The 14510-nt window shown below is 38.7% G+C and overlaps 1 protein-coding gene across 1 annotated transcript in view; it reads left to right on the top strand.

The window, feature by feature from the left end:
* LOC129226253 (multiple epidermal growth factor-like domains protein 6) overlaps positions 1–14510 on the top strand; it is a 72705-nt gene that overhangs the window by 54692 nt on the left and 3503 nt on the right. The window contains exons 13-15 of the mRNA XM_054860854.1: positions 3644–3874; positions 9635–9862; positions 10787–10906. Coding sequence (XP_054716829.1) covers positions 3644–3874; positions 9635–9862; positions 10787–10906 — 579 coding nt within the window. The remainder of the gene's footprint in view (positions 1–3643; positions 3875–9634; positions 9863–10786; positions 10907–14510) is intronic.

Raw genomic sequence — 14510 nt, 5'->3', positions numbered from 1 at the left:
GTGAAGGGATTGTCCCACAGTTTTCTTTTCGACGCCATTCGAAAAAACGACATTTTTTACTCCTGATCTAACTCGACCTATGGTCGAAAAAATAAGCTTTTATTTCGAAAGGAAAAAAAGTTACAAGCCTTTATAAATCAAGTTTAAGAAATCTCGATTCCATTCAAATTGTGAACCATTTTCTTTCGCATTTGAATTCCTTAAACTTATTTTATTTTGTGTTTCCATGGTTACGCATTTTAAATCCATCTTTCTGGATTTAATTTCTTAAAAGTATTCTAATATCTGTCGTCATTGTTTGGAAGGGAAATCATGATGCTTTATTTATTTTTTACGCCTGATTGTTGAATATATACGTCACTTGACACAATTTTTATTTTCAAAGTAGACCGGGTGAAGACGGGCAATGCAACTAGTTATTACTAATTTGAAAATGATTGCTTCATTTTTCTCCTCTGATTTCACCTTTAAATAACATGATCCATTTCCAGTGTCCTGTCCAGATCCAGGCGTAGTGCAGCACGCGGATCGCATGAACATTAACTGTCCATCCGGGCCTGTTCCGGTGTACTACCCCGGATATGCCGTCATCTACACCTGTTATTCCGGCTACGTGCTCGAAGGGAACTCTTTCCTCACTTGCCTACCTTCAGGGAGGTGGTCCGGCCAGAGACCTATCTGTCACGTGTTCACACCTCCGCCGACAACTACAGCTAGGACTATCAGTACAGGTTAAACATTTTCTTTTATGAAATACATAAATTACGTAACTAAAAATGGCTGTGACAGAAATGGCTATTTCGCTGGCAAATTGGTGTTTGCTGCTTCACTTTTTCAACTTTGGTGTGAAGTCCGACTTCCACAGTACACACATGCCACAAGGACCCGCGTATAGGGTGGGCAGCCATTCACAGCACAACACATTCACACAAAGAAAGGACAAGGACGGGAGAGAGAAAGTACATCCATGCCCGAGTCGAGAATCGAACCTAGGACCTCCTCATTGCAGTCAGACAGCTTTGACCACTAGACAAGGCGGCCGGCAATCGGTTATGTTCAACAATATATATAAAACAGCTTGCTGCGTCGCCCGGCTTTGCACGGTCTACCTCGAAAATAAAAGTTATGTAAGCGCGTGTTCAACAATCAGACTATAACAAAAAAAAAGTAAAATTTTTTAACAGATTGCGGAAAAATAACCAAAAAGGAAACATTTTAACTCCCCCGATTACAGGAAAAGCCTCAAAACAAAAGCCAGAATTTTATTTGGTCTTATTCGAGAAAAAAAAAAATTGCAACAGATCTTTGATCTCAATGATTTTCTTCACGCTACAAATTTTAATAAAAGCAATGTTACGGAAAGTTGAAATGAAACACTGAATAATATTTTGAATGGAGGAAAGCCTTCGAAAAATAGGGGTTTCATATCGAAATCTAAGTATCATAATATTCATAATAGTTTTTAATTGATATCCCCGCTAATTATTCTCGGAGGATTATGTTAGATAGCCAAACATAAAGATGGGAAAATTACGAATCCATCGATACCTGATTCGATGGTCAGTTGACTGGCGTTCGGGAGAAGTAACTCTGACATAAATGAATACATAGATACATACATAGGTACATACGCTCAGTTTCTAATTATATAAGATAAAGTTGATTTCGTTAATAAAGTTAACTAATTTCAAGGCTGAACTCAAGCAAGCATATATTTGTGTATTTTGAGCGTTTGAAGCTTTTTAAATGAAACAGGTTCTCGGGCCTTTCCTACTCTAATGGCTTTATTCAGTGAGTTACCGCCCTATAGCCAGCGCTAAGGCAGAAATACGTGAAATACACCGCCAGCTCAGTCATATCCAGCCGAGGACTGCAGTTTCGCGCTTATTAGCACTCATCAGCCCGGCATAGGAAAGTGACTGAGCTGGAGGCGGAAAACCTCTTAAGGAAGCCAAGAGTGCCAAACAAACTGGTAGTTAATACAGAATTAGCTCTGACCAGACGAGTGACCGAAGCAATGGTTCGGTTCAACTCGAATTTTGAAGGCAAGGCAGGTATATTCAGTAAGTTACCGCCCTATAGCCAGGGCTAAGGCAGAAATACGGGAAATACACCGCCAGCTCAGTCACATCCAGCCGAGGACTGCAGTTTCGTGCTTATTAGCTTTATTTGATTCATTTTAAAAGCTTCAACGAAACTTGTTTCTCTTTTCTTCACATACTAGAAAACCGGCCTTCAAGGTATGACGGGTAAAAATTGCTTCTACTTTGAACAAAGCAATTGCCTGTTTAACTGCAGTGGATTGTTGACCACTTTTTGATTCTTCACTCTCCTAAAATGAGTCTTACCAGTAAAACAGTTAAGTTACCGGATCCAGTTCAGCCTTGTCTAAATAAATCATTTTCCTGCATGTCAATCCTTGGCAAAAAATATTGTCAACTTATCATGCTATGGCGCGAGTTTCATTGTTGGTGACGTCATGAACGTTACTCGACCAATGAATTGGCTATTATATACAGGGTAGAGCCGCTATATAGATAGGCCGACGCATCAGCTTAAGTTTAGCCATTTTGGATCGGATTTTTCATTGTTGCACTGATTGGGTTACCCCAGTAAAGTTTCGGATTTCGCCAAATTTGAAGAAAATAATATTTTATTTTATAAACAATTCATGTGCCGCTAATAATTGCTTACAGTGAACAATCACGTACGCGATTACTCGCCAGAAAAGACAACCACTCAAACACGCGCTCCGATCCAAAATGGCTAATCTTAAGCTGATGCGTCGACTCGTATATATAGGGGCGTTGCAAAACTAATGGTCCATACTAAAAGGGGTGATAGACCTTGACAAAACAAGCCACTTTCACAATGCAATGTGGGGTCGGAAAGCAAACGGCGGGCTTGAAGAGGGTACTTGGTTTGCAGAAATGAGGAATGCAATAAAGACCAAGAACAGCAATCTGAAGTCAAACAACATTTATTTATAAATTTATAACTTCGTTTTTTAGATCAACACAAGTTCTGAATTCCTCCAGCAAGTGCCACCCGATTTACGAACATGTACAACCAAATGTTCGAGGCATCATATCATTCCAGCACGACGGAGCACAAACTGATTTTTCCAGGAATGTGCGAAACTACCAGGCTACCTTTCCGAACAGATGATTGGCCATGAAGGGCGAGATTCTTGGCCTCCCAGATCTTCCTATTTGTCCTACTTTGATTTTTTTTTCTCTGGGGACAGCTGAAAAATGTCGTGTACGAGACGCCTAACAAAAGGACCTTCCCCGCAAAAACTGCAACTGCAGACCTTTTTGATTTGACATGAATATTCTAACGTGTGCGTTGTTCAATGCATCGCTGATGTGAAGCATGTTTTGCAGCTGACGGACGCTCATTTGAACATTAGTAATAAATAAAGATTTTTTGTTCTTAATATTGCTGTTCTTGTTCTTTATTACATTCCCCATTTCTGCATACCCTCTCCAAGCCCGCCGTTTGCTTTCCTACCCCACTTTGCATCGTGAAAGTTGTTTGTTTTGGCAAGGTCTATCACCCCTTTTAGTATGGACCATTAGTATAGCAACACCCTGTATATGCGGATCTATGTCAGACTTTTTCCATGATTTTTTTTTCTCAGTTGATTCCGATTCTGTAAGCCTGGACTGCCCTGATCCTGGTGCCGTCGCCAATGGTATACGCAAGTCCTATCCTCCGCTGAACGACCAGCAACGGGGATACCAGCGAGGGAGTCGCGTGACCTACTCCTGCAAAGAGGGGTACCAGCTGCAAGGAGTCGAGTCCATCTTCTGCTTGGTCGGCGGGGAATGGTCCTCCACTAAACCCGAGTGTGACCAAGTTCCTGGATCAGGTATCCCCTTCTTGTCGATGTTCTCTGAGCAAAGATTTCTTCAGAAAAGTTTTCATTTCACTCCTATCACGTTGTAAACAATCTCAAATGGAGGCATCTTGCAAAATGTTGTAAACAATCTCAAATGGAAGCATCTTGCAAAATGTTGTAAACAATCTCAAATGGAAGCATCTTGCAAAATGTTGTAAAAAATCTCAAATGGAGGCATCTTGCAAAATGTTGTAAAAAATCTCAAATGGAAGCATCTTGCAAAATGTTGTAAACAATCTCAAATGGAAGCATCTTGCAAAATGTTGTAAAAAATCTCAAATGGAGGCATCTTGCAAAATGTTGTAAAAAATCTCAAATGGAGGCATCTTGCAAAATGTTGTAAACAATCTCAAATGGAAGCATCTTGCAAAATGTTGTAAACAATCTCAAATGGAAGCATCTTGCAAAATGTTGTAAAAAATCTCAAATGGAGGCATCTTGCAAAATGTTGTAAAAAATCTCGAATGGAGGCATCTTGCAAAATGTTGTAAAAAATCTCGAATGGAGGCATCTTGCAAAATGTTGTAAAAAATCTCAAATGGAGGCATCTTGCAAAATGTTGTAAACAATCTCGAATGGAGGCATCTTGCAAAATGTTGTAAAAAATCTCAAATGGAGGCATCTTGCAAAATGTTGTAAACAATCTCGAATGGAGGCATCTTGCAAAATGTTGTAAAAAATCTCAAATGGAAGCATCTTGCAAAATGTTGTAAAAAATCTCGAATGGAGGCATCTTGCAAAATGTTGTAAAAAATCTCGAATGGAGGCATCTTGCAAAATGTTGTAAAAAATCTCGAATGGAGGCATCTTGCAAAATGTTGTAAAAAATCTCGAATGGAGGCATCTTGCAAAATGTTGTAAAAAATCTCAAATGGAGGCATCTTGCAAAATGTTGTAAAAAATCTCAAATGGAGGCATTTTGCAAAATGTTGTAAACAATCTCGAATGGAGGCATCTTGCAAAATGTTGTAAAAAATCTCAAATGGAGGCATCTTGCAAAATGTTGTAAACAATCTCAAATGGAGGCATCTTGCAAAATGTAAGATAGGTCATTAGTGGGGTTGGGACGTAAATGATAAATTTGCGAGTTTTTTCGTTGCGATTGTAAGTATTTTTGTTCTGACTGTCTCCTTTGTATAGGGTATTGCTCTTTTTCTTTTCTTCTTGTTATGTGCGTCCTTTTTCTTTAGACTTTTTGAGCAATCACGAACTGCTCACTATGCTCACTTGACCAAAGCTGATGTTGCTCTGATGTTTCAGATTACCATGACAGCGGTTGTTCTAAATATTTATTTAGAGAGCCAAATTTTCGTTGTCATAGTTACAAATCGTCTATGGTTTGATTTTATTCGTATTTTTTTCAGGGCTTAACTCAAGCAGACTTCACATTAAAAAAAAGAAAAAAAAAAAAGAGATTTTTTGTGTCAAATTACGTTTTTTTCAGGGGAAAAAAACACCTATACAGCTGAACTTAAACAGCAAAACTTCATCTAAATACTAAATTTCCTAATTACTAATTCCCATCATATATGATGATTGGTAAGAAATAAATATACATAATGTTATACGCTGTAAATAATCTTTATACTACGTGTACTGATAAATATCCGTCTTAAAACTTATATCTTTATTACCGATTATTGTTATTATTTTTCTATGTATATGTGTCATATTACCTACTTTAAAAAACAACCAGTCATAATATGATGGGAGCAAATTTATTGGTCATTTTCATTCCATTCCAGTTGTAGAAAAAAGAAATCCAACGAGTAAAGTCGTATCGTTGTTCGTGATTGCGAAAAACGTAACTTGAATTCAAGACGTCAAAATTCAAATAAATGCAGGAAGTTACTTTTTATTTAATTATTTATTAGTTTATTTATTATCATTATTAATATTATGGTTTTTATCATTTCGTTGCAGCGTCTACTAATTTTTTTTTTTTTTTTTTTTTTTGAAGTTTGATTGTAATATTTCAATTTAGAGTCATTTTGCTTTAAAAGAAAAGGTTGGCATTTATACAGGGTTGTCCAAATTAAAGTTCCCCAACTCAGAGGCCTGTGCAGGATGTTCTATGGGTCATAATGTGATGAAATTTTGGAAACAGACAATTCAGATCATGCGCTCGTGATTCATTAAAAAAAAAAAATAGTACCTGAAGTTGCCGATAGGTGGCGTTGCAGATCAACAAGACATTCTATAGATGTTCTATATGTCTGCCGTGGTTCTCCACAACTTTTTCCATCCGTAAAGCAGTGTGTTCCACAGCGGAACGCAATAAGTGCACATTAATACCACGCACATTCTGAATAATTGAGTCTTTCAGATCTGCCAAGGTTTCTGGATTTTCTCAGTAGACTTGATCTTTTAAAAATCCCCATAACCAAAAGTCGCATGGGGTGAGATCAGGCGAGCGAGGAGGCCAAGCTGTTGGGAAACAGCGGCTGATCACACGTGCATCAGTGAAAGTTGCCCGTAACACCTGTTGAACGCCCAGAAGAATATGGGGAGGTGCACCATCCGGCATAAATATCGTGTCCTGGAGGTGGCCACGTTGTTGCAGTTCAGGATTCACAAACGTTGTCAACATGTCCTGATATCGTCTTCCTGTGACAGAGCAGGTTTCGAATCCTCTTGGAGTCACCTCTTCAAAAAAATAAGGCCCAATGATGAATGTTGCAGTGAAACCGCACCATACCGTAACCTTTGCAGGGTGCAAGGGCACTTGATGAATTGCTCGCGGGTTTTCACTTGCCCAAATGCGGCAGTTGTGCGCATTCACTTGACCATTCAGGTGAAAATGGGCCTCATCCGTCCAAAGGATATTCCACGGCCAAGCAGCATCGACTTCCATTCTGGCAAGGAACTGCAGCGCAAATATTTCCCGAACCACAGGGTCCCCGTCCGACAGCTAATGAAGACTATGGATTTTGTAAGGAAAATAGCGTAGGATTCGGCGCATCACACGTCAGACGGTCGTATAGGGCATATCCACAGCACGAGAAACACGTGGCACACTGACAACACCATGTGGTGATTGTCTAGTGGTATCCACGACCGCCAAAGCAACGTCTTCTACGCGTGCAGAATTCACAGCATGGCGTCCTCTACCTGGCAAAATTCCCAGTTGTCCAGATCTTTCGAACTTCCTCATCATCTCTCTTAAAGCGCGTGGTGACATCGGTCCTCGGCGCATGTTCTTCAGCCGACGGAATGCTCTTAGAGCAGCACATGAGTTCTCGTCATTCAGGTAAAAAAGTTTGACCAATAGAGCTTTGTCTTTCAAAGTCACCATTGTGTACCAGCGAGGTTGAAAATAACTGCCTGTGCAGCGCCTGTCTTCCACCTTCCACTTTTGTAGGGCTCTTTTGCATACGTTGCGCAGAAGCTTTATTTCTGCAAATCACGTTGTTGAAATATGCAAATTTCCCAATTACTTGTGTTACAGCGCCATCTATTGGCAACTTTTAGTACTTTTTTTTAAATAAATCACGAGCGCATGATCTGAAGTGTCTGTTTCCAAAATTTCATCACATTATGACCCATAGAACATCCTGCACAGGCCTCTGAGTTGGGGAGCTTTAATTTGGACAACCTTGTACTTCGAAACAAACTTAAGACACTTTAACTGGCGAAAAGAAAAACTTAAAATAGAAGATATTTCTGTCGGTATATCTTCTTATTTTAAATACACCCAAACTTGTTTTTGCGGTCTTTTTTTATACGATTTTTTTTGTCGTTGTGTTAAAATTTTAATCAGATTGGGATTCAATTGACGAAATTATTTTTAAAACGAGTACGAGGAGTGACGACATAGGCAGCCCGATGAGAAGTTACTGTAACCTCTGAAAATTTTCCTTATTCGGGAAATTTTGTCCGACTACTCGGCAAAAATTATCGTCTCTTTCACTTGATTTATTTTGATTTCTTTAAACATTACAATTTTGTATGTTTTTGGGTTATTTTCTACGTGAGACTTTTTTTATGCGGTCCCTATCCAACGCATAAAAAAAAAATTTTTAATTGTGTTGCGAAAACAACTTTTTAATGCTACTCGAGAAATTACGAACAATTTTTTTATGCGGAAATAAAAACCGAACCTATCCACCGCATAAAAACAGGTTTGGGTGTATGCTCCAATAATCAAGAGTTGATCGGTGTTTTTCAAAGTATAAGAATTCGCAATTGTATGATAGATGCTTTTTCAATTTTAAGAATGAAAAAAAATGCTAAATAATGCAAAACAATTACTATGATGATCTTGACGATTGTAACTAAAGATTAACAAACGCTTAATTGTCTTGTGGTGTTACTAATTGACCACACACCACTATAATTCACTGTTTACTGCATAAACAACATCCTTACTCTTCCAGTGACACGGGGGTTTACGTTATTGCCCAATTTAGGTTTCCATGATTACACAATTGGGCTCTTCACAACAGCATACTGCTGTGATGCTTGGAAGCTCCCATAGAATAACCCTTGCTTCTTTATTTGGCATTTATTTACACTTTACTTTATTCGCGTAGTTTATTGTAACATTAAGTTCACTTTTCTTTTAGATGATGATACTGCCATAGACGGTTATAATGGTCCTTGCCAGTGTCAAAATGGCGGCTACTGTGAGAGCCCTGGACGTTGCGTCTGTCCATCTGGGTGGTCAGGTACTTACTGTGAGAACGGTGAGTCCGAAACAACTTTTTGTACAATTTTCTACCTTCCCTTCCGTTTATACAATTCAAATTCATCCACTCATAAATATTTGTTGATTCGTAAGTTAATGTGTTTGTGTCAAATGAATTCCATGAACGGAAAATTGGGAATTCTGGTGGGAAGACGAGTCCAATCGTTTTTAACATGGCTGTGGGAAAAAATCGACATTAGTGATGTACATTTTTTTCGATTCAAAGAACATCCATATTTTTAAAAATGGATTTTGAAAAAAAAGTAAATAAATGAATAAAAAGCAAGCCGACCACAGGGTTAACAGCTAGTTGTGTTTTCGCCTGCCTTTTTTTAAATTTCAAATCAGTATCAAAAAATATTGACGCTCTTTGTCCGATTGGCTTCATTTGCCCCAATTGATGTCACCAGTATCGTCAAACGTACCATTGCTTTGCTTACTTTGAATAATATTTCTCTGTGAGGATTATTATAAGTAAATAATCATTCAATCATTAGAGTGAAAAAATGTGATTCGCATACCAATAAAGCTTCTCCGCTTGACAGGTGTTTGAAGTGGACAAGAGTATTAGTAAAACGCTTTCCTCTATTAAGTTTATTTAATTGAATTTAATTTATTTATTCAGTTTAATTTTTATTTATTTTATTCTTTTATTTTTTATGCCCGGAGAAAACTGTAAACTAGATTTAGACCGTAGGGTAATTATCAGTAAAAATATCTGAAGTCTTTCACCTGTGACGTATACGTGAAAACATCGACGCGAATCGCTAGACTATAAAATTATCTTCTCACTATAGTAACGACACCACCCTTACTGTAACAAAATAAAATAACACGGCGCAATATTATTCTACTAAAACACAATCTTACTATACTAACGGCACGATTGTAAGTGTTACTGTAGTCAAACATTACCTCATTTTACGAGACGTTTAACCTCACGTACACTATCAGTACAATCTCACCATACCCGCAACATGATTTCAATAAGCTATTCATACTCAGTATGCCGTGTATGTAATTAAAAGTGCTTTTCTTTCCAGCTGAGGAGCTTGGAGATCTGTACTGTCTTGACCCTGGAGTTGTCGAAAATGCACAACGCGAGTCCTATCCACCCGTGAGTGCCCGACAACGGGGATACCTCCAGGGAACTCGCATGACTTACACCTGCAAGGAAGGGTACCAGCTGTTGGGAGCTCAGTCCATATTTTGCTTGGTTGGCGGAGAATGGTCCTCCAACAGACCCACATGCGGTCCAATCCCCAGAGCAGGTACTTGAGATATGTACAACTCTTAGAACCATATTTCCGCATCTGGGGGGTGGGAGTCATACATATCGCCTGCTCGTGGTGCCTCCTGTTTAATCTGAACAAACCTGCAAGGTACCTGTTTGGTACCAGCTGCTGGGAGCTCAGTCCATACTTTGCTTCGTTGGCGGAGAATGGTACTCCAGTAGACCCACATGCGAACCAATCCCTACGGCAAGTTCTTCCGGTAAGCACAACTCTTCGAACCATATTTCAGCATCTGGGGGTGGGGGTGATACATATGGCCTGTTCGTGTGCCTTCTGCTTAATCTGAACAAACCTGCAAGGTACCTGCTTGGTACCAGCTGCTGGGAGCTCAGTCCATACTTTGCTTGGTTGGCGGAGACTGGTCCTCCAGTAGACCCACATGCGATCCAATCCCTACAGCAGGTACTCGCGATCAGGGGCGTGCACAGAAATTTTGGGGCCTGTCACGAATGACTTTTCTGGGACCCAGCTCATAATGTTTACCCCTATAATTCACGTCTAGTTTTAAAATTTTTGGGCCCCCCTTCAGGCTCAGGCCTGGGCCAACAGCTGTTCCTTCTCCCTCTTCCTCCTGTGCACGCTCCTGCTCGCGATAAGTACGACTCTTGGAACAACATTTTTGCACTTTTGGGTGGTGACACATATCACTTGCTTGTGGTGCCTGCTTAATCAGAGCGATCTGTACAAGATTTCACCTTTGATACGTGCTGACTAGAAGATGATGATCAACCTTACGCAAAAAATTGCTCTTGTCAGAACTCTGACACAGACCCCAGCGTCATTTTTTGGAATGCTGGTGGCCTTAATAATGTAAAATTTTTGCAACTGAGAACCTAAGCTGATTGTTTACAAATTTACATATTTTTTCGCATGTGTCACTTAACCTCGCCTCTTTTTCAGAAGAGGAATCTGGCATTCTCGCTTATGACGCACAATGTGAGTGCCAAAATGGTGGGCAATGTGACAACGCTGGACGATGCATATGCCCTGCTGGATGGTCAGGCACTTACTGTGAGAAAAGTATGTATAGAGGTATTCTGCCGTGGGAAGGTAAAGGGCAGCATGCTCAAAAATGAGCTTTTGGAGTCAATACTGACAGTAGGGAAATGTTAGAATTAAATCTTTTCTTTCTTTCCGTGCTTTATTTTTAGCGAAAACCGGATAAGAAAGATAGTGCAATAAAGCTAAAGTACAATATATGACAAAAAGGCAAAAAAAAAAAAAAAAAAAAAAAAAAACGAAACATTTGCAAATACTGCCTCTTACCATCCCACGGCAGTATTGTTTTTCACATTTTTACTTCGGTTATTGCCAAGTTAGTACATAACCTTAAAAGTACACTTACGCTCATTAATTTCAATACACCTGTCTTTGCAAATTTTTTTCAGCAAAAACGGATGGAATACTGTACTGCAACTGAATATTTATGCAGCTTTAGTTTTCAAAGCAGCTTTCATTTCTTTCTGTACCAAACATTGGTAGTAAAAAAAGGCTAAAAGTAGTTTTTTGGCAACTTTTCCAAAAACGAAAGTCTTCGACAACAGTTTGTATTCGGTCACTCTATTACATAATGAAAAATTCATATGAATGACATAGTAAGTTGTTCAGCTAGATGAATGTGCACAAGAAAAATCGTTTCAAAACAGGACTGCACATGAAAGTTTTTTTTAAATAGAAACCGCCAGGCCGCCATCTTTGGCGGCCTGTATCTCGGCCTAGGATTTTTTTTGGACAAAACCAAAATATACCTGATCATACTTTTGCATGAGTTTTAGCATGTTACATTCAAAAAATACCAAGACTATCGAGATAACGCCCTAGTTGAACTGAGAGCTGCTAGATTCAATATTTCGTACAGAAGTATGGATTCTACTCTATAATTTTTTGGTGGTTTTCATATTTCTTTTGTTTTTTCCGGGATATGCTGTGATTCGCAAGTGGAAAGCACCTAAAACCTTAAGTTGCATGTCAATACGAACACAAAAATGTATGCGTTGAAAATTCCCACGAGGGGAGCGGGGAGGGGGCTATACACCAGCCTCCGCTCTAAAAGATACGCAGGTCAAATCTTGCAGCATATTTGTCGTTTACAGAAAGTTTCCATTGGAGAATTACAGTACGTTCTTGAGAGAAATATTGATCTTTTTTTTCTTCTTCTTTTTTTTTTATTGCTTTCGTCCTGGGAGGCCTCAGAAAATTTCAGAACATGCAAAAAAAAAAAACTATTTTAGGGTGATATCTAAATGAAACAAATGCAAAGCAAGCCGTCGTGCTGAACTGATGGGAATAGTGAAATTAGCCTATCAATATGTATTGTCAAATGGCACCTGAGCACGGGTAAAAGCCTGGGCAAACATCAAAAAAAAAAAAAAAAAAAAAACACCTCAGCGGCAGATAGTGACAAGAAAAGGTTTAACTGGGCTAGAAAATACAAGGTTTGAACACGTGATTCGTGGAAAAGTACTTACCACTGACGAATCAAAATACTTGGGTCGAAGAGGCGTTACTTTTCTAGTAGTGTTGTGGGTCAGTGCATTTTAGCCACTTACATGTATTCAACGAACCATCAAGTATGGAGAGTGTTCTGACATGGTTCGAGGAGGTTTTGGATTGTTGATGATATTGTTAAAATGGTGCAAAACACCCAAACGATATCGCACCATCCTTATTAGACATTGTACACGGCGTGTTGTCGGCCCTCTGGCACTCGTCTTATTGGTCGTGGATTCATTTTAGAACAAGATCACGACACAAATCATTACATTTTGTGGAGGAAATAAGATCTTAAAAAAAAAAAAAAAAAAAAAAAAAAAACCGCCAGCAAGTGCTTCAAAACATGGTTAGACCACCTCAACGTCCAGGCTGTAGCCTCATGAACTACTCTGGGTACCTTGGGATTTGGCAATATTAAAAGACAAAATCATTATTTGTGAGAGGGGATTCAATTCATCTGAAAATTTGGATCAAGTAATCAATATAATGCCCCCCGTGCGTACGGCGGTAATCATTTCTAAAGATCTAATTTTGATAAAAGTTGACATTGAAGAAAAAATTGTAATGCTTAAGTATGTAGTGAAATATGTTTTTTTTTTTTTTTTTTTTTGCCTTATGTTCATGGGAGAGTTTATTTCATTATGTATCTTGAAAAAACAGACAAACAAGGAACGTATTGAAATTAATAAATGGTAGTATCTTTGCTAATTTCGTTCTTAGTAAATTTAAGTTTGTACAAATAAATTGAACGGAATACTTTAAGTATCTGAAGATTGACGAATTCAATTACTTTTAGAACATAGCCAAAAATTTTAGTCAATTGGCTTCCCAAGTGTTTCGTGTTTCCACAATATCAAGGTTTAATGCATGTAAATTTGAAATAAGATTAAAAACCTATTGGTTAAGACCTAAGTTACAAGAGCAAAATGCCATGACTCATGCAGAACTTGGCTTAATTCCTCTTGTAAAATCTGTTTAAAAAACATCCAAGGTCAATTTGTTGCATATTATTCAAAAATAAATCAATAATAAATTGCTGATATTCACGCAATTTAGTTTAGCTTGTAGGTATAGAGTTCTTCATGCATCATCAGAGCAACACTAAGACATCTATTCCCAGGAATAATACTAAGATATCCTACTCTTGCTCTGAGGCGACGATATCAGGGTAGTTTGGGATCTGCCTCATTACGTTTTCAGTGTAAAGTTGAAATACTTTTGCATCACATCAGCTACAAAAAACAAAATCGAAATTCTTGAGGAAAAAGGTATAAAAAGACTATATTTTAAACGGAAGACATTTTTGTTCAACTGTTAAAAAACAGTGAGAATTTTCTTATCGCTACATTCTGTCGAAACTTTTGCCCCAAATTAGATACCTCATTTGAATACTTCTGTACTAAATATTGAAACTGGTGTTTTATAATTTCATTAATTTCCGCTTGCAATGCCAATATCAACAGCGTCGACTTGGCGTGCATTCTCTCTTAAAATCTGCGCTAAATTAGTTTAAAAAATCCAGGGTTCTCACTTCTAAGTCACGCCCCGTTTTGCGAAGACTCTTACCACCAGCTACCGCATAAAACCATCTTTTACTTAATAAATGAATCGTGAATTTATTAGATGGTATATTGATCTTTCTGGTATACTCGTGGCAGAGTGCTTACAAAACGGGGCGTTGCTGAAGAGGATGCGAATCAGGATTCAAACTAATTTGGTGCTAGATCTCACCAATTCGAGAAAGAACTTTTACCGATTCGTCGTTAGAAGTGGTTAAGAGACACAATACCTGTTGCTGTTGTTGATCACCTTGGTCTAGCCCCTAGACCAAGTCCAAGAGATCATGTCGCTCTAAAAGATCAAAGATAATCCCACTCTCTTCCGACAGCTGCCGCACAGAGGCACCGATACAGCAAATAATATGAGAGGGAGAGGCAATAGCCGAGCATGGGCAAGAAGAAAAGGTCTTGGTGGAACCGTCAAAAACCCCGACTTCTAATGTAGCCAGACGGTAGCCTAGCTAAGGCAGTTTGGGTAAGTCTTGAGCAGATCTTCTGCAAGGACAATCCAGGATGCTTTGCGTTGTATCAATCGTGTTCAGGTGGAATCCTCCAAGTGGATTTTATTTCGT

This window comes from Uloborus diversus, chromosome 7 (genome assembly GCF_026930045.1).
Source record: "Uloborus diversus isolate 005 chromosome 7, Udiv.v.3.1, whole genome shotgun sequence".
In the NCBI taxonomy this organism is placed as follows: domain Eukaryota; kingdom Metazoa; phylum Arthropoda; class Arachnida; order Araneae; family Uloboridae; genus Uloborus; species Uloborus diversus.
Note: the sequence above shows the minus strand (reverse complement) of the source record. Positions and strands in the feature narration are given on the sequence as shown.